The 20,546-nt window shown below is 43.3% G+C and overlaps 4 protein-coding genes across 4 annotated transcripts; all 4 read left to right on the forward strand.

Moving 5' to 3' along the window:
- Positions 1-609: 609 nt before the first annotated feature.
- Positions 610-9,675, forward strand: LOC146287786 (protocadherin beta-11-like). Its single transcript, XM_084698716.1, has 5 exons — positions 610-2,988; positions 4,958-4,965; positions 5,301-6,167; positions 8,452-9,436; positions 9,640-9,675. Exons 1-5 carry the CDS (start codon positions 610-612, stop codon positions 9,673-9,675), a joined length of 4,275 nt encoding a protein of 1,424 aa, XP_084554842.1.
- A 459-nt stretch (positions 9,676-10,134) lies between these two features.
- LOC146287787 (protocadherin gamma-A11-like) lies at positions 10,135-12,738 on the forward strand. The gene has a single exon (XM_084698717.1). It carries the CDS (start codon positions 10,255-10,257, stop codon positions 12,736-12,738), a length of 2,484 nt encoding a protein of 827 aa, XP_084554843.1. The 5' UTR covers positions 10,135-10,254.
- A 2,396-nt stretch (positions 12,739-15,134) lies between these two features.
- LOC146287788 (protocadherin gamma-A12-like) lies at positions 15,135-16,538 on the forward strand. Its single transcript, XM_084698718.1, has 3 exons — positions 15,135-15,157; positions 15,445-16,429; positions 16,533-16,538. The coding sequence occupies exons 1-3, from the start codon at positions 15,135-15,137 to the stop codon at positions 16,536-16,538; spliced, it is 1,014 nt and encodes a 337-aa protein (XP_084554844.1).
- A 420-nt stretch (positions 16,539-16,958) lies between these two features.
- Positions 16,959-19,513, forward strand: LOC146287789 (protocadherin beta-16-like). The gene has a single exon (XM_084698719.1). It carries the CDS (start codon positions 17,078-17,080, stop codon positions 19,511-19,513), a length of 2,436 nt encoding a protein of 811 aa, XP_084554845.1. The 5' UTR covers positions 16,959-17,077.
- The last annotated feature ends 1,033 nt before the right edge of the window (positions 19,514-20,546 follow it).

The raw sequence follows: 20,546 nt of genomic DNA on the forward strand, positions 1-20,546 counted from the left end.
CTGCAATATGGCACTGTACTGGCCTTGAACAGAGGCTTTGCTAAATAACGTGTGCTACAGATTTGGGGGGATTTTTTTTTTTTTTTAAGTAACAAGGCTTCGACTAATAATAGGTTTATTTCGTACGTAATACGAGCAACAAATTCCACAATCAGAACCCAAGCAGCAATTCGGATATTTTGAATGTATATGTCTTCCCTCAGTAAAAATGAATTTGAGTTATTACTTGACAACGAAATGTTTAACTTGCATACAATATTAAGCTTGTGTTACACTTCAAAATCGAGAAATGCAGGCTATAACCCTCTTGACCGATCTAGTACTTATCATTGAGTCTTTGCAGTAGTGGTTCACGTTTTTTCTGCAGTTTTAGTAAAGTACACAGAGTGTCGCTATCTACCAGCAAGTTATGTTTCGCGTTTCTCTCCACCCATTTATGGGGGCAGACCTCGTGAATGTCGTGGTAAAGAACAGTTGTTTTTTTTCACTAAGCCGTCGAGGAAGAGTGAATGCTTTTGTCTGGATGAACCTGGATAAGAGCGATACATACAGTAATTGTGTATATCTTTCTGAATAATGGAATACCTGGGTCTCTCTGTCTCTGCACCGATGTTTTGGCTGGCTTTGTTTCCTCTGTTCTTGCGCAGCAGCTATGGAGATGTCACCTATTCTATTCATGAGGAGATGAAACGCGGGTCGGTAATAGGAAATATAGCCAAGGATCTCGGACTTAATGCCAAAGGACTATTGTCTCGGAAAGCTCGTTTGGATGTTGATGGTGACAACAAGCGGTATTGTGAAATTAATATGAACACAGGGGAACTGATCGTCGCTGAAATAATTGATAGAGAGGAGATTTGCGACAGGAGAATCTCCTGTCCCCTGAAATATGAAATTATATTGGAGAAACCGTTAGAATCTCATCATATTGTTTTGCAAATACAAGATATAAACGATAATGCTCCACAATTTGGTGAAGACGTTGTGAAATTTGAAATACACGAGTCAGCAGTTAAAGGTGCTCGCTTTGTTTTAAATCAGGCACACGACGCAGACATAGGTCTGAATGCCGTCCAAAGCTACACATTACAAAGAAATGAACATTTTACATTGGCTGTTAATACTAATCCAAGAGGTGTAAAACACGGTGAACTTATTTTAGAGAAAGAATTAGATCGTGAATTGGAGCATGAAGTGACGTTCATACTTGCGGCTGTTGACGGTGGAACTCCACCGAGATCCGGCACTGTAGTTATACACGTCACCGTGCTCGATGCTAACGATAATGAACCTGTATTTAGTCAAACTGAATATAAAGTCAGTCTGCCTGAAAACTCTCCCCTAAATTCTGTTGTGATTACTGTGTCTGCTACAGACGCAGATGAGGGGGCAAATGGTGATGTGACGTACGGATTTGGACCCATTTCAGACGATGCAAAGAAATTGTTTGCTCTTAATATTAAAACGGGTGAACTAACAATTGTTGGAAGGATAGATTTTGAAAAGGAGTCCATTTATGAATTCAGTATTCAAGCCAAAGATAATGCAGGGCTCACTTCTTTTACAAACGTTAAAATTGATATAACTGATGTAAATGATAATGCCCCTGTTATATCGGTCAAATCTCTGACCAACCCCATCCCTGAGAATGTGTTACCAGGCACAGAGGTGGGCATCATTAATGTTCAGGATAAAGACTCTGGTGTCAATAAACAGGTCCGCTGCTCCATCCAGCAGAATGTTCCTTTCAAACTAAACCCCTCCATTAAAAACTACTATTCCTTAGTAACTACCAGTGAATTAGACCGTGAGCTGATATCAGATTATAACATAACTATCACTGCTACTGACGAGGGGTCTCCACCTTTATCCTCCTCAAAGACTATTCATTTATCTGTCTCTGACGTCAATGACAACCCTCCTGTGTTTGAAGAACAAGCCTACAGCGCCTATGTGAGTGAAAATAACAAGCCTGGCTCCTCCATATGTTCTGTTACTGCCAGAGACCCAGACTGGAGACAGAACGGCACAGTGGTCTATTCTCTAGTGCCCAGTGAGGTCAACGGTGTCCCCGTGTCTTCATATGTATCCATTAACGGAGACACGGGGGTGATCCATGCTGTGAGAGCATTTGATTATGAACAGTTTAGGAGCTTCAAGGTCCAGGTTGTAGCCAGAGACAACGGTTCTCCTCCACTCAGCAGTAACGTGACTGTGAGCGTCTTCATAGCAGATGAGAATGACAACTCTCCCCAGATATTATACCCTGCTCCAGCAGGGAACTCCTTGATGACTGAGATGGTCCCCAAAACTGCTCTGGCAGGGTCCCTGGTTTCCAAGGTGATTGCTGTGGATGCTGACTCTGGCCAGAACGCCTGGCTTTCCTATCAGATTGTGAAATCCACCGATCCCGGACTTTTCACTATCGGTCTCCACAGTGGAGAGATCAGGGCCCAGCGGGACATTTCTGATTCTGACGGTATGAAGCAGAACCTTGTGATATCTGTGAAAGATAACGGACAGCCCTCTATGTCAACAACCTGTGCTGTTTACCTACTGATATCAGATAACCTGGCTGAGGTTCCAGAGCTGAAAGACATGTCTTACGAGGGGAAGGATTCTAAACTAACTTCCTACTTGATCATCGCTCTGGTGTCGGTCTCCACCTTTTTCCTGACTTTCATCATTCTCATCCTGGCCGTGAGGTTTTGCCGCAGGAGGAAACCTAGAATGTTGTTTGATGGAGCTGTGGCCATTCCCAGCGCGTATTTCCCTCCTAACTATGCAGAGGTGGATGGAACAGGAACGCTGCGGAGTTCTTACAATTATGACGCTTACCTGACAACGGGCTCACGCACTAGTGACTTCAAGTTTGTCAGATCTTACAACGACAACACGCTGCCAGCTGAAATGACACTAAAAAAGAGTCCAGATCATTTCCTGGAAGGAAGCATCACCACACTGAACACAGCAGGAGAATTTAACGAGGTAAGAACCCTTCATGGAGATCTTGTCTATGTGGTAAATAAAATGAGCAGAGATGCAGCTGTATATCTTGTCTCCATAACACCCACCTTAAAGTTATACTTTTTTCATGTAGTTGGTGAAATCCATATTGAATGGTGTGAGCGAAATTTATTCTATTTCACCATGCCATATTGATTTACTCATTTAAACTGTTCATAAGAACAAGAGGTTGTACCCTCTCTTTTGTGAACGTGGTGGTATAAACTAATAAAGGCATGGATTTCTGTATGCATTTTTTTCATTTATGGATAAGAGTGTCAAGGTGCTTTTTCATATACTAGGGTGTCTTGTACTTTTTCAAATTATATTATCAGTCGCTTTGCCACACAAGCGTTTTCGTTTTGTCTATCGAAACCGAAGCACATTTCAGAACCATGACCTGTGGACAGCTCCCGTGTGTTTCTTTCATTCCAGTGAAAGTTTCTTGGACCTTTTTTGAACTAGATAAACTACTGAATAGTTTGTGTGTGTTATTTGGAGAGTCTTGTATTGATTATGAATTAAGAGTGACATTTATGAACTCAAACGTGTGACTTGCGTTTAGAATCCAAGAGAGAAATGGCAGCACACTCTCCACTTTCAACGTGGTGCTCATACCTCTTACCATGTAGTGTGTGAGTTTTGCAAGCAGTTTTCTGCAGTTTTATTTAAGTACACAGAGTGTCGCTATCTACTAGCAAGTGATGTTTTACGTTTCTCTCCACCCACTTATGGGCGCTGACTTCGTGTACGTCGTGATAAAGGTCAGTTGTGTTTTTGTGATTTAGACGTCGAGATAGTGTTTTTTGCCTGGATAAACCTGTATAGGGGGGTCATATTCAGGAATTTTCTGCATCTTTCTGGAGAATGGAATACCTGGCTCTCTCTGTCTTTGCTCCGATGTTTTGGCTGGCTTTGTTTACTCTGCTCTTGCGCAGCAGCTATGGAGATGTGACCTATTCTATTCCCGAGGAGATGAAACGCGGGTCAGTGATAGGAAATATAGCCAAGGACCTGGGACTCGATGCTAAAGGACTGTTGTCACGGAAAGCTCGTTTGGATGTTGATGGTGGAAGCAAACGTTATTGTGATATTAATCTGAACACGGGGGAATTGATAGTTTCTGAAATAATCGACAGAGAGCAGCTTTGCGGAAGGAAGCTTTCCTGTTCCCAGAAATATGAAATTATATTGGAGAACCCGTTAGAATCACGTAACATCGTCTTGCAAATTCAAGATATCAATGATAACGCACCAAAATTTGGCAAAGAAGTTGTTCGTTTTGAGATTCGAGAATCCGCAGACAAAGGCGCCAGGTTCGCTGTTAACGAGGCTCACGACGCAGATATAGGCCTGAATGCTGTTCAGAGCTACACATTACAAAGGAACAATCATTTCAGTTTGGCTGTACATACAAATCCTGGAGGTGGAAAGTATGGGGAGTTAGTTTTAGAGAACGAATTAGATCGTGAACTAGAACAGGAGGTAACGGTAATTCTTACTGCTGTTGACGGAGGGACTCCGCATAGATCTGGTACTGTTGTCATACATGTCACCGTGCTTGATGCTAACGATAACAAACCCGTCTTTAGTCAGAATGTGTATAAGGTGAATCTACCTGAAAACTCCGCTAAAGGCTCTGTTATAATTACTGTGTCTGCTACTGACGCAGATGAGGGGGCAAACGGGGAAGTGACGTATGCATTTGGTCCCGTATCTGAGGAATTGAGTGAGCTTTTTTCTCTTGATATAAAAACTGGGGATGTAAGTATTGTCGGAGCGATAGACTTTGAAAAAGAGTCTACTCATGAATTGAGCATCCAAGCTAAAGATAACTTTGGGCTGACTTCCTTTGCCAATGTTATAGTCGTTATAACTGATGTAAACGATAATACCCCAGTTATCTCTTTAAAATCTCTGACCAACCCCATCCCTGAGAATGTGTTGCCAGGCACAGAGGTGGGCATCATTAATGTTCAGGATAAAGACTCTGGTGTCAATAAACAGGTCCGCTGCTCCATCCAAAAGAATGTTCCTTTCAAACTAAACCCCTCCATTAAAAACTACTATTCCTTAGTAACTACCAGCGAATTAGACCGTGAGCTGATATCAGATTATAACATAACTATCACTGCTACTGATGAAGGGTCTCCACCTTTATCCTCCTCAAAGACTATGCATCTATCTGTCTCTGACGTCAATGACAACCCTCCTGTGTTTGAAGAACAATCCTACAGCGCCTATGTGAGTGAAAATAACAAGCCTGGCTCCTCCATATGTTCTGTTACTGCCAGAGACCCAGACTGGAGACAGAACGGCACAGTGGTCTATTCTCTAGTGCCAAGTGAGGTCAACGGTGTCCCCGTGTCTTCATATGTATCTATTAACGGAGACACGGGGGTGATCCATGCCGTGAGAGCATTTGATTATGAACAGTTTAGGAGCTTCAAGGTCCAGGTTGTAGCCAGAGACAACGGTTCTCCTCCACTCAGCAGTAACGTGACTGTGAGCGTCTTTGTAGCAGATGAGAATGACAACTCTCCCCAGATATTATACCCTGCTCCAGCAGGGAACTCCTTGATGACTGAGATGGTCCCAAAAGCTGCTCTAGCAGGGTCCCTGGTTTCCAAGGTGATAGCTGTGGATGCTGACTCTGGCCAGAACGCCTGGCTTTCCTATCAGATTGTGAAATCCACCGATCCGGGACTTTTCACTATCGGTCTCCACAGTGGAGAGATCAGGGCCCAGCGGGACATTTCGGATTCTGACGGTATGAAGCAGAACCTTGTGATATCAGTGAAAGATAACGGACAACCCTCTATGTCTACAACTTGTGCTGTTTACCTACTGATATCAGATAACCTGGCTGAGGTTCCAGAGCTGAAAGACATGTCTTACGAGGGGAAGGATTCTAAACTGACTTCCTACTTAATCATCGCTCTGGTGTCCGTCTCCACCTTTTTCCTGACTTTCATCATTCTCATTCTGGCCGTGAGGTTTTGCCGCAAGAGGAAACCTAGACTGTTGTTTGATGGAGCTGTGGCCATTCCCAGCGCGTATTTCCCTCCTCACTATGCAGAGGTGGATGGAACAGGAACGCTGCGGAGTTCTTACAATTATGACGCTTACCTGACAACGGGCTCACGCACTAGTGACTTCAAGTTTGTCAGATCTTACAACGACAACACGCTGCCAGCTGAAATGACACTAAAAAAGGGTCCAGATCATTTTCTGGAAGGAAGTATCACAACACTGAACACAGCAGGGGAATCTAACGAGGTAAGAAACTTTCATGTAGATCCTGTCTGGGGTCTGGGGTGAGTAAAATGAGCACGACGTACTATTTTCTGTTATGTTCTATTACCCTGGCCTGTACGCTTGTAAACGCGTTCCGCTTTCAGCACCTCAACATAGGAACAGCTCCCTTGTGATTCTGTCAGCGGAGTGAATGCAATGTGCCTCTTTACTTGCCCTGAATAGAGGTTGTCCTGATTAATATCTGTAACCGTCTATGAAAACAAATATTAATTCAAAGTCAGACTGCTTTGCTTAATATTAGCCTCGTTTCCAACGCCCAGTTCCATAATCATAATCCAATATACAATCCGGAGTTCTTAATTGTTTATATCTTCCTGGGAAGAAATGCATGTAAAATGTTACTTGGCATTAAAGTATCAATTTGCATGGATCATTTATCTAAAGTTAGACATCTGACTAGACAATTTTGGTTTGAATGCAGGTGCGCAAATGTAATTGTGTCAGACCTACCACTTTCTGTGAGTGCGGTGGTCGATCACGTTTTAATGCAGTTTTAGTAAAGTACACACAGTGTCGCTATCTGCCAGCAAGTGATGTTTCACGTTTATCTCCACCCACTTATGTGCGCAGACTTCATGTACATCGTGATAAAGAACAGTAGTGTTTTTGTCATTTAGACGACGAGGTGGAGTGTATATTTTGCCTGGATAAACCGGGATAAGAGCGATAACTAGAGGAATTGTCTACATCGTTCTGGAGAATGGAATTTCTGGGTCTCTCTGTCTCTGCACCGATGTTTTGGCTGGCTTTGTTTCCTCTGCTCTTGCGCAGCAGCTATGGAGATGTGACCTATTCTTTTCCCGAGGAGATGAAACGCGGGTCGGTAATAGGAAATATAGCCAAGGATCTCGGACTCAATGCTAAAGGACTATTGTCTCGGAAAGCTCGTTTGGATGTTGACGGTGGAAGCAAACGGTATTGTGATATTAATCTGAACAGTGGAGAATTGATCGTCGCTGAAATAATAGACAGGGAGCAGCTTTGCGGCAGGAGGCTTTCCTGTTCTCTCAAATATGAAATGATCCTGGAAAATCCGTTAGAATTGCAGAACATAGTCTTGCAGATTCAAGACATAAATGATAATGCTCCACAATTCGGAGAAGACGTTGTGAAATTTGAAATTACAGAGTCGGCAGTTAAAGGTGCCCGTTTCCCTGTAAATGAAGCACTTGATGGAGACATAGGAATGAATGCTGTCCAAAGCTATATTTTACAGAGAAATGAACATTTCAGTTTGGCCGTTCATGTCAATCCTGGAGGTGGAAAAAATAGTGAACTCGTTTTAGAGAAAGAATTAGATCGCGAACAACAGCAAGAAGTGATGTTGCTGCTTACGGCTGTTGACGGAGGGACACCTCAGAGATCCGGTACTGTAGTTATACACGTCACCGTGCTTGATGCTAACGATAATAAACCAGTGTTCAGTCAAAACGTCTACAAAGCCAGTGCTCCTGAAAGCTCCCCCATAGGTTTTGTTTTAGTAACTGTTTCTGCTACTGACGCAGATGAGGGGGCAAACGGGGAAGTGACGTACGGATTTGGTCCTATTACAGACGATGTGAAACAATTATTTTCTCTTCATCCCAAAACCGGTGAAGTAATTGTAATAGGAGATATTGATTTTGAAACTGAGTCATTTTATGAATTCAGTATCCAAGCCAAAGATAACTCAGGACTAAGTTCTTTTGCTAAAGTTAATGTCGATATTGTAGATGTCAACGATAACGCCCCAGTTATGTCTCTTAAATCCCTGACCAATCCGATTCCTGAAAATGTGTTGCCAGGCACAGAGGTGGGCATCATTAATGTTCATGATAAAGACTCTGGTGTCAATAAGCAGCTCCGCTGCTCCATCCAGCAGAATGTTCCTTTCAAACTAAACCCCTCCATTAAAAACTACTATTCCTTAGTAACTACCAGTGAATTAGACCGTGAGCTGATATCAGATTATAACATAACTATTACTGCTACTGACGAGGGCTCTTCACCTTTATCCTCCTCAAAGACTATTCATTTATCTGTCTCTGACGTCAATGACAACCCTCCTGTGTTTGAAGAACAATCCTACAGCGCCTATGTGAGTGAAAATAACAAGCCTGGCTCCTCCATATGTTCTGTTACTGCCAGAGACCCAGACTGGAGACAGAACGGCACAGTTGTCTTTTCTCTAGTGCCCAGTGAGGTCAACGGTGTCCCCGTGTCTTCATATGTATCCATTAACGGAGACACAGGGGTGATCCATGCTGTGAGAGCATTTGATTATGAACAGTTTAGGAGCTTCAAGGTCCAGGTTGTAGCCAGAGACAACGGTTCTCCTCCACTCAGCAGTAACGTGACTGTGAGCGTCTTTGTAGCGGATGAGAATGACAACTCTCCCCAGATATTATACCCTGCTCCAGCAGGGAACTCCTTGATGACTGAGATGGTCCCCAAAGCTGCTCTGGCAGGGTCCCTGGTTTCCAAGGTGATAGCTGTGGATGCTGACTCTGGCCAGAACGCCTGGCTTTCCTATCAGATTGTGAAATCCACCGATCCGGGACTTTTCACTATCTGTCTCCACAGTGGAGAGATCAGGGCCCAGCGGGACATTTCGGATTCTGACGGTATGAAGCAGAACCTTGTGATATCTGTGAAAGATAACGGACAGGCCTCTATGTCTACAACCTGTGCTGTTTACCTACTGATATCAGATAACCTGGCTGAGGTTCCAGAGCTGAAAGACATGTCTTACGAGGGGAAGGATTCTAAACTGACTTCCTACTTGATCATCGCTCTGGTGTCCGTCTCCACCTTTTTCCTGACTTTCATCATTCTCATCCTGGCCGTGAGGTTTTGCCGCAGGAGGAAACCTAGACTGTTGTTTGATGGAGCTGTGGCCATTCCCAGCGCGTATTTCCCTCCTAACTATGCAGAGGTGGATGGAACAGGAACGCTGCAGAGTTCTTACAATTATGACGCTTACCTGACAACGGGCTCACGCACCAGTGACTTCAAGTTTGTCAGATCTTACAATGACAACACGCTGCCAGCTGAAATGACACTAAAAAAGAGTCCAGATCATTTTCTGGAAGGAAGTATCACCACACTGAACACAGTGGGAGAATCTTGCGAGGTAAGAACTGAATTTCCTGTCTGAGAAACATAATAATTTTCGTTTTCACTGTAATGCAGATAGACAATAGGCTACAAAACTTCATAATTGTCGTACCGAAAACGTGTCCGTCGCTGTCTCTCTTGCCTTTTATTACGTTAATCACGGAAACGTGCCTGTGTCAGCACTACAGCAAACGGACAGCTCCCTTGTGTTTCTGTCAGCTTCTTGAACGCAACATGGTGCTGTGCTCGTCCTGAAAAGAAGCTTTACTGAACAGCGTGTCTGCTGTTCTAAGATACTTTCACATATTAGTTAAGAAGAATTACTAATCAGCACAATTATAGGGTTGTTTCATAAGTATTACTAGTCACTAATTCATTGACAAAAACCGCGGTGCAATAAGGGGTTGGTAAATCTTTATATTTCGCTTCATATATAGTGTACATAGTAATGAAACCGTACTTGACATGGAAGCCCAGATCAAAACTTGTATCCATAATAAACATAATGATAGACTTCAAAGTCGTTTATTTCTGATAAATAGCAGGCTTTGCGCAGCTTTCATCTTGGCAGACTGACCACTGAACACAGTCAGTGCATCTGGTATTGTGCACACTGTTTCTGCAGTTTTATTCAAGTACACAGAGTGTCGCTATCTACCAGCAAGTGTTGTTTCACGTTTCTCTCCACCCACTTATGGGCGCAGACTTCGTGTACGTCGTGATAAGGACAGTGGTGTTTTTATCATTTAAACGACAAGGTGAAGTGTATATGTTTGCCTGCATGAACCCGGATTAGAACAATAACTAGAGAAATTATCTACATCTTTCTGGAGAATGCAGTACCTGGGCCTCTCTGTCTCTGCAACGATGTTTTGGCTGGCTTTGTTTCCTCTGCTCTTGCGCAGGAGCTATGGAGATGTGACCTATTCTTTTCCTGAGGAAAGGAAACGCGGGTCGGTGATAGGAAATATAGCCAAGGATCTGGGACTCGATGCTAAAGGACTGTTATCCCGGAAAGCTCGCTTGGATGTTGATGGTGGAAGCAAACGGTATTGTGATATTAATGTGAACACGGGGGAATTGATCGTCGCTGACATAATAGATCGAGAAGAGCTTTGCGGCACGAGGCTTTCATGTGCCCTAAAATATGAAATGGTCCTACAAAATCCGTTAGAGTTGCAGAACATAGTCTTGCAGATACAAGATGTAAATGATAATTCTCCACAATTCTGGGAAGACGTTGTGAATTTTGAGATCACAGAGTCGGCAGACAAAGGCGCTCGATTTCCTTTAAATCAAGCACATGACGCAGACATAGGCTTGAATTCTGTCCAAAGCTACACATTACAAAGGAACGATCACTTTAGTTTAAATATTAATAGTATTGCTGGAGGTGAGAAACAGAGTGAACTGGTTTTAGAGAAAGAATTAGATCGTGAGGTGGAGCAGGAGGTGACGTTACTTCTTACTGCCGTTGACGGAGGGACTCCGCAGAGATCCGGTACTGTAGTTATACACGTCACCGTGCTTGATGCTAACGACAATAAACCTGTGTTTAGACAGAATATCTACACAGTGAATATACCTGAAAACACCCCCATTGGTTCTGTCTTAATGACTGTCTCTGCTACAGACGCAGATGAGGGGGCAAACGGGGAAGTGACGTATGGATTTGGTCCAATCTCAAACAGCGCGAAGCAATTGTTTTCCCTGAATCCCAAAACAGGTGAAGTAATTATAATAGGACGGATAGATTTCGAAACTGAGTCATTTCATGAATTCAGTGTTCATGCCAAAGATAACTCAGGCCTAAGTTCTTTAGCTAAAGTTAAAGTTGATATTACAGATGTTAATGACAATACCCCAGTTATTTCTCTACAATCTATTACCAATCCCATCCCTGAGAATGTGTTGCCAGGCACAGAGGTGGGCATCATTAATGTTCAGGATAAAGACTCTGGTGTCAATAAACAGGTCCGCTGCTCCATCCAGCAGAATGTTCCTTTCAAACTAAACCCCTCCATTAAAAACTACTATTCATTAGTAACTACCAGTGAACTAGACCGTGAGCTGATATCAGATTATAACATAACTATCACTGCTACTGACGAGGGCTCTCCACCTTTATCCTCCTCAAAGACTATTCATCTGTCTGTCTCTGACGTCAATGACAACCCTCCTGTGTTTGAAGAGCAATCCTACAGCGCCTATGTGAGTGAAAATAACAAGCCTGGCTCCTCCATATGTTCTGTTACTGCCAGAGACCCAGACTGGAGACAGAACGGCACAGTGGTCTATTCTCTAGTGCCCAGTGAGGTCAACGGTGTCCCCGTGTCTTCATATGTATCCATTAACGGAGACACAGGGGTGATCCATGCTGTGAGAGCTTTTGATTATGAACAGTTTAGGAGCTTCAAGGTCCAGGTTGTAGCCAGAGACAACGGTTCTCCTCCACTCAGCAGTAACGTGACTGTGAGTGTCTTCGTAGCAGATGAGAATGACAACTCTCCCCAGATATTATACCCTGCTCCAGCAGGGAACTCCTTGATGACTGAGATGGTCCCCAAAGCTGCTCTGGCAGGGTCCCTGGTTTCCAAGGTGATAGCTGTGGATGCCGACTCTGGGCAGAACGCCTGGCTTTCCTATCAGATTGTGAAATCCACGGATCCTGGACTTTTCACTATCGGTCTCCACAGTGGAGAGATCAGGGCCCAGCGGGACATTTCTGATTCTGACGGTATGAAGCAGAACCTTGTTATATCTGTGAAAGATAACGGACAGCCCTCTATGTCTACAACCTGTGCTGTTTACCTACTGATATCAGATAACCTGGCTGAGGTTCCAGAGCTGAAAGACATGTCTTACGAGGGGAAGGATTCTAAACTGACTTCCTACTTGATCATCGCTCTGGTGTCTGTCTCCACCTTTTTCCTGACTTTCATCATTCTCATCCTGGCCGTGAGGTTTTGCCGCAGGAGGAAACCTAGACTGTTGTTTGATGGAGCTGTGGCCATTCCCAGCGCGTATTTCCCTCCTAACTATGCAGAGGTGGATGGAACAGGAACGCTGCGGAGTTCTTACAATTATGACGCTTACCTGACAACGGGCTCACGCACCAGTGACTTCAAGTTTGTCAGATCTTACAATGACAACACGCTGCCAGCTGAAATGACACTAAAAAAGAGTCCAGATCATTTTCTGGAAGGAAGTATCACCACACTGAACACAGCAGGAGAACTTAACGAGGTAAGATCACTTCATGGAGATCCTGTCGGGGTGAATACAATTAGCAGAGATGTAGCTGCACATTCTGCCTAACTTCACAACAACCAGCTAAAAGTAATAATAGTATTTCATGTAGTTGTTGAAATCCATTCATTTTTCGTGTCACACAGCTATATCAAACCTTACTTCATGATTGTATCTTCTTAATACTTTTGTATACCGCTGTGCCACTTCCGAAACGTGCAGGTTTCAGCACCACAACAACCAGACAGCTACCGTGTGGTTCTGTCACTCTATTCAAAGTAGTCTAACTTGGCACTCCGATCTTTTACAAGGTGTAATGCACAGCGTTTCAATTACAGCGAGGTAGGAACCCCTAATGGAGATCCTGTCGGTGGCGATTAAAATGAGCTGGAAAGCAGCTGCACAGTTTGCTACAACAAATAAACACCTAATAGTCCTCTTTCGATCAAATTGGTGACATTCACATTGAACAGACATATAATCATTCTATGTCAACATGCTTTGATTTACTTATTCAACTTTTCATGAACAAGAGGTTTAAGCCTGTCTTAATTTCAACGAGGCGATCTTAACTAAGAAGGCAATAATTTTCTGTGTGAGAAAAAAATAGCATTTTTTTTCTTGTCATATAGATAGAATTGTTCATAACGACTTCATAATTTCTGTACCGAATGCTTGTGTGTGCCACGTTGCGTTGTCGTTACATTTGTCAAGGAAACGTGTGCTGTTTTCAGCACCACAACAACCGGAAATCTGCTGCATGTTACTGTCCGTCTATTCAAAGTAACTTGGCACTCAGTTCTTCTTGAAATGAAGCTGTAATGGACATCATGACTGTTATTGTAAGCGTGTTTCACACATTTGTTATGAATAGTCTCATTAAGTATCTTAATGACAGCCATGTTTTGTGCGTAATAACAAGTGACTAGATCAGCGAACACAACCGAGTTGTAAGTCGGAGTTGATGAAACATTAATCCACAAGAAAGCATAAATCTTGCTTATGTATCCAAAATAAATGTAACATTAGACATCAGAGTCGTGGATCTCAGTTACAAGGGTTGGCATCACTTTCTCTTGGTAGACTTAACAGAGTAGGTGTGTAGGTGATTGTGGTATGGTTCACACTGTCTTCTGCAGTTTTAGTAAAGTACACAGAGTGTCGCTATCTACCAGCAAGTTATGTTTGACGTTTCTCTCCACCCACTTTTGGGCGCAGACTTTATGTACGTCGTGATAAAGAACAGTGGTGTTTTGATCATTTAGACGACGAGGTGGAGTGTATATTTTGCCTGGATAAACTTGTGTAGGAGCAATACCTAGAGGAATTGTCTACATTTTTCTGCAGAATGGAATACCAGGGCCTCTCTGTCTCTGCACCGATGTTTTGGCTGGCTTTGTTTCCTCTGCTCTTGCGCATCATCTACGGAGATGTGACTTATTCTATTCCTGAGGAGCTGAAAAGCGGGTCGATAATAGGAAATATAGCCAAGGACCTCGGACTTAATGCTAAAGGACTATTATCACGGAAAGCTCGCTTGGATGTTGATCGTCGAAGCAAACGGTATTGTGACATTAATCTGAACACGGGTGAATTGATCGTCGCTGAACTTATAGACAGAGAGCAGCTTTGCGGCAGGAGGCTTTCCTGTTCTTTGAAATATGAAATGGTCCTAGAGAATCCGTTAGAATCACATAACGTTGTTTTGCAAATCCAAGATATCAATGATAATGCGCCACAATTTGGTGAGAACGTTGTCAATTTTGAGATTCAAGAATCCGCTGACAAAGGAGCTCGCTTTGCTCTAAATCAGGCACACGATGCAGACATAGGCCTGAATGCTGTTCAGAGCTACACATTACAAAGAAACGATCACTTTACTTTAGCCGTTCACAGTAATCCTGGAGGTGGAAAACAGAGTGAACTCGTTTTAGAGAAAGAATTAGATCGTGAACAACAACAAGAAGTGACGTTGCTACTTACTGCTGTTGACGGAGGGACTCCGCAGAGATCAGGTACTGTAGTTATACACGTCACTGTGCTTGATGCAAACGATAATAAACCAGTATTTAGTCAGAATCTCTATGAGGTGCAATTACAAGAAAACTCCCCCTTAGGTTTTGTTCTCATCACTGTGTCTGCTACTGACGCAGATGAGGGAGCAAACGGGGAAGTGACGTATGGATTTGGTCCCATTTCGAATGATGCCAAGCAATTATTTTCCCTTAATCCCAAAACAGGTGAAGTAATCGTTAAAGGAGAAATTGATTTTGAAACTGAGTCATTTTATGAATTCAGTATCCAAGCCAAAGACGGCTCTGGGCAGAGTTCGTTTGCAAACCTCAAGGTTGAGGTTACAGATGTTAATGACAATGCCCCAGTTATTTCACTTAAATCTGTGACCAATCCGATCCCCGAGAATGTGTTGCCGGGCACAGAAGTGGGCATCATTAATGTACATGATGATGACTCTGGAGTCAATAAACAGGTGCGCTGCTCCATCCAGCAGAATGTTCCTTTCAAACTAAACCCCTCCATTAAAAACTACTATTCCTTAGTAACTACCAGTGAATTAGACCGTGAGCTGATATCAGATTATAACATAACTATCACTGCTACTGACGAGGGCTCTCCACCTTTATCCTCCTCAAAGACGATTCATTTATCCGTCTCTGATGTCAATGACAACCCTCCTGTGTTTGAAGAACAATCCTACAGCGCCTATGTGAGTGAAAATAACAAGCCTGGCTCCTCCATATGTTCTGTTACTGCCAGAGACCCAGACTGGAGACAGAACGGCACAGTTGTCTTTTCTCTAGTGCCCAGTGAGGTCAACGGTGTCCCTTTGTCTTCATATGTATCCATTAACGGAGACACAGGGGTGATCCATGCTGTGAGAGCATTTGATTATGAACAGTTTAGGAGCTTCAAGGTCCAGGTTGTAGCCAGAGACAACGGTTCTCCTCCACTCAGCAGTAACGTGACTGTGAGTGTCTTCGTAGCGGATGAGAATGACAACTCTCCCCAGATATTATACCCTGCTCCAGCAGGGAACTCCTTGATGACTGAGATGGTCCCCAAAGCTGCTCTGGCAGGGTCCCTGGTTTCCAAGGTGATCGCTGTGGATGCTGACTCTGGCCAGAACGCCTGGCTTTCCTATCAGATTGTGAAATCCACGGATCCTGGACTTTTCACTATCGGTCTCCACAGTGGAGAGATCAGGGCCCAGCGGGACATTTCAGATTCTGACGGTATGAAGCAGAACCTTGTGATATCTGTGAAAGATAACGGACAGCCCTCTATGTCTACAACCTGTGCTGTTTACCTACTGATATCAGATAACCTGGCTGAGGTTCCAGAGCTGAAAGACATGTCTTACGAGGGGAAGGATTCTAAACTGACTTCCTACTTGATCATCGCTCTGGTGTCCGTCTCCACCTTTTTCCTGACTTTCATCATTCTCATCCTGGCCGTGAGGTTTTGCCGCAGGAGGAAACCTAGACTGTTGTTTGATGGAGCTGTGGCCATTCCCAGCGCGTATCTCCCTCCTAACTATGCAGAGGTGGATGGAACAGGAACGCTGCGGAGTTCTTACAATTATGACGCTTACCTGACAACGGGCTCACGCACCAGTGACTTCAAGTTTGTCAGATCTTACAACGATAACACGCTGCCAGCTGAAATGACACTAAAAAAGAGTCCAGATCATTTCCTGGAAGGAAGTATCACCACACTGAACACAGCAGGAGAATCTAACGAGGTAAGAACCCTTCATAAAGATCTTGTCTGTGGTGGATACAATGCGCAGGGATGCAGCTGCCCAGTTTGTGTAAATTTTAGTTTCTCTCGTTGTTTTTCAAAAGCTATAGTCAGCTGCTGTTCTATACAATCGTCTTCATATTGTCTTTTGAGATTGATGCCAGTTTCAGAACCATGGCTTGTGGACAGCTCCTTTGTGGCTCTTTCATCACAGTGAACATTGTGATGCTTCTTTGAACTAGAAAATGTCCTGAATTGTGTGTTTGTGTGTGTTTGCGTTATTTACAGCGTTTTGTTGTGATTTTTTATGAAGAGTTACTTCAATTAACTCATTTAAATGACTTGCGTTTAAATACAAGAGAGAAATGCAGGGCACTTTCAACGTGGCGCTGATATTTCTTAACATGTAGTGTGTGGGTTTTGCACGCAGATTTCTGCAGTTTTAGTAAAGTACACAGAGTGTCGCTATCTACCAGCAAGTGATGTTTCACCTTTCTCTCCACCCACTTATGGGCGCAGACTTCGTGTACGTGGTGATAAAGAACAGTAGTGTTTTTGTCATTTAGACGACAAGGTGGAGTGTATATTTTGCCTGGATAAACCCGGATGAAAGCGATAACTAGAGGAATTGTCTAAATCTTTCTGGAGAATGGAATACTTGGGCCTCTCTGTCTCTGCACCGATGTTTTGGCTGGCTTTGTTTCCTCTGCTCTTGCGCAGCAGCTATGGAGATGTGACCTATTCGATTGCTGAAGAGATGAAACGCGGGTCGGTAATCGGAAATATAGCCAAGGATCTTGGACTTGATGCTAATGGACTGTTGTCTCGGAAAGCTCGTTTGGATGTTGATGGTAGAAGCAAACTTTACTGTGATATCAATCTAAACACGGGTGAACTGATTGTCGCTGAAATAATCGACAGAGAGAAGCTTTGCGGCACGAGGCTTTCATGCTCCCTAAAATATGAAATGATTTTGGAGAACCCGTTAGAATCACATAACATCGTTTTGCAAATACAAGATGTCAATGACAATGCTCCACAATTTAGCGAAGACTTTGTGAAATTTGAGATTCAAGAATCAGCAGACAAAGGGGCTCGCTTTCCTTTAAATCAGGCACATGACGCAGACATAGGCCTAAATGCTGTCCAAAGCTACACATTACAAAGGAACGATCACTTTAGTTTGGCTGTTCATAGCATTACTGGAGGAGAAAAACTGAGTGAACTGGTTTTAGAGAAAGAATTAGATCGTGAAATAGAACAGGAGGTGACGTTACTGCTTACTGCTGTTGACGGAGGGACTCCGCAGAGATCCGGTACTGTAGTTATACACGTCACCGTGCTTGATGCTAACGACAATAAACCTGTCTTTAGTCAGAATATCTATGAAGTGAATCTGCGTGAAAACTCGCCATTAGGTTCTGTTTTAATTACTGTGTCTGCTACTGACGCAGATGAGGGGGCAAATGGGGAAGTGACGTACGGATTTGGTCCAATTTCCGACGATGCAAAGAAATTGTTTTCCCTCAATCCCAAAACAGGTGAAGTAATCATAATTGCAGAGATTGATGCTGAAACAGAGTCATTATATGAATTTAGTATCCAAGCTAAAGATAATTCAGGCCTAAGTTCTTTATCTAAAATTAAGGTTGAAATACTAGATGTAAATGATAATGCCCCTGTTATCTCTTTAAAATCTCTGACCAATCCCATCCCTGAGAATGTGTTGCCAGGCACAGAGGTGGGCATCATTAATGTACAGGATAAAGACTCTGGTGTCAATAAACAGGTCCGCTGCTCCATCCAGCAGAATGTTCCTTTCAAACTAAACCCCTCCATTAAAAACTACTATTCCTTAGTAACTACCAGTGAACTAGACCGTGAGCTGATATCAGATTATAACATAACTATCACTGCTACTGACGAAGGCTCTCCACCTTTATCCTCCACAAAGACTATTCATTTATCCGTCTCTGACGTCAATGACAACCCTCCTGTGTTCGAAGAGCAATCCTACAGCGCCTATGTGAGTGAAAATAACAAGCCTGGCTCCTCCATATGTTCTGTTACTGCCAGGGACCCAGACTGGAGACAGAACGGCACAGTGGTCTATTCTCTAGTGCCCAGTGAGGTCAACGGTGTCCCTTTGTCTTCATATGTATCCATTAACGGAGACACGGGGGTGATCCATGCTGTGAGAGCATTTGATTATGAACAGTTTAGGAGCTTCAAGGTCCAGGTTGTAGCCAGAGACAACGGTTCTCCTCCACTCAGCAGTAACGTGACTGTGAGCGTCTTCGTAGCGGATGAGAATGACAACTCTCCCCAGATATTATACCCTGCTCCAGCAGGGAACTCCTTGATGACTGAGATGGTCCCCAAAGCTGCTCTGGCAGGGTCCCTGGTTTCCAAGGTGATAGCTGTGGATGCTGACTCTGGCCAGAACGCCTGGCTTTCCTATCAGATTGTGAAATCCACCGATCCGGGACTTTTTACTATCGGTCTCCACAGTGGAGAGATCAGGGCCCAGAGGGACATTTCTGATTCTGACGGTATGAAGCAGAACCTTGTGATATCTGTGAAAGATAACGGGCAGCCCTCTATGTCTACAACCTGTGCTGTTTACCTACTGATATCAGATAACCTGGCTGAGGTTCCAGAGCTGAAAGACATGTCTTACGAGGGGAAGGATTCTAAACTCACTTCCTACTTGATCATTGCTCTGGTGTCTGTCTCCACCTTTTTCCTGACTTTCATCATTCTCATTCTGGCCGTGAGGTTTTGCCGCAGGAGGAAACCTAGACTGTTGTTTGATGGAGCTGTGGCCATTCCCAGCGCGTATTTCCCTCCTAACTATGCAGAGGTGGATGGAACAGGAACGCTGCGGAGTTCTTACAATTATGACGCTTACCTGACAACGGGCTCACGCACCAGTGACTTCAAGTTTGTCAGATCTTACAACGACAACACGCTGCCAGCCGAAATGACACTAAAAAAGAGTCCAGATCATTTTCTGGAAGGAAGTATCACCACACTGAACACAGCAGGAGAATCTAACGTGGTAAGAACGGAATTTTCCGTTTGAGAAAAATAATAATTCACTGTCATGCAGATATGCTATGTAAAATAGTACTTAATATTCTTCCGAACCGAATCCTTTTGTCAGTTGCTGTCTCTAATATCATGTTGTTACTTTAATCACGGAAACGTGCCTGTGTCAGCACCACAGAAAACGGACAGCTCCCTTTTGTTTCTGTCAGGTTTTTGAACGTAACATGGCACTGTGCTTGTCTTGAATATACTTTACTGAACACAGCGTGTCTGCGGTTCTAGAGTCTTTCACACGTTATTCATTAAATGTTTTACTAATGATTTTCATAATAGGCTTGTTTCGTTTTTAATAGACTAGTCACTGATTAATTGTCAACAATCAAGTTGCAATAAGGAGTTGGTAAATCTTTATATTTTGCTCAAGGCCGTAGCCATAGAGTCAACATTGGGGGTGACGAATATTTTTTTTAATGATAATTTCGGATAGCGTGCGTGGTTGCCTGCCCTAGCATATCACATTTATATTTTTACATCAATATATTGGGGGGGATATTTTGACCAGATCTGATTATTGGGGGGGATGTGTCCCCCCCAATATGTATTATGATTATGGCCTTGATTTTGCTTGATATACTGTACATAGTAATGAAACATTATTTGACATGAAAGCCCAGATCTTAATCTGCATCCATTATAAACATAACGTTAGACTTCAAAGTTGTCGACGTCAGATACATTTCAGGCTTTGCACAGCTTTCATGTTGGTGGACTTACGGAACATTGAGTGAGTGAGTGTGGTATTTTGGACACTGTTTTCTGCAGTTTTAGTAAAGTACACAGAGTGTCGCTATCTACCAGCAAGTGATGTTTCACGTTTCTCTCCACCCACTTATGGGCGAAGACTTCTTGTACATCGCGATTAAGAATAGTGGTTTTTTTGTGATTCAGACGACGAATTGTAGTTTGTAATTTTTCCTTGGATAAACCTATGTAGGAGCACTAACTAGAGGAATTGTCTACATCTTTTTTGGATATTGGAATACCTGGGCCTCTCTGTCTCTGCACCG

This window comes from Hypomesus nipponensis, chromosome 5, assembly GCF_054491055.1.
Source record: "Hypomesus nipponensis isolate SF chromosome 5, ASM5449105v1, whole genome shotgun sequence".
Classification (NCBI taxonomy): domain Eukaryota; kingdom Metazoa; phylum Chordata; class Actinopteri; order Osmeriformes; family Osmeridae; genus Hypomesus; species Hypomesus nipponensis.

Excerpts from the sequence above, each read along its gene's own strand:
- LOC146287786 (XM_084698716.1), top strand. The coding sequence starts at position 610 with ATGTTTTGGCTGGCTTTGTTTCCTCTGTTCTTGCGCAGCAGCTATGGA. Across the intron at positions 6,168-8,451 it reads TCACGCACTAGTGACTTCAA|AGACCCAGACTGGAGACAGA; the intron begins GTTTGTCAGATC and ends TGTTACTGCCAG. Across the intron at positions 9,437-9,639 it reads CAGTGGGAGAATCTTGCGAG|CTTCTTGAACGCAACATGGT; the intron begins GTAAGAACTGAA and ends TGTTTCTGTCAG.
- LOC146287787 (XM_084698717.1), top strand. The coding sequence starts at position 10,255 with ATGCAGTACCTGGGCCTCTCTGTCTCTGCAACGATGTTTTGGCTGGCT.
- LOC146287788 (XM_084698718.1), top strand. The coding sequence starts at position 15,135 with ATGACTCTGGAGTCAATAAACAG. Across the intron at positions 15,158-15,444 it reads ACTCTGGAGTCAATAAACAG|AGACCCAGACTGGAGACAGA; the intron begins GTGCGCTGCTCC and ends TGTTACTGCCAG.
- LOC146287789 (XM_084698719.1), top strand. The coding sequence starts at position 17,078 with ATGGAATACTTGGGCCTCTCTGTCTCTGCACCGATGTTTTGGCTGGCT.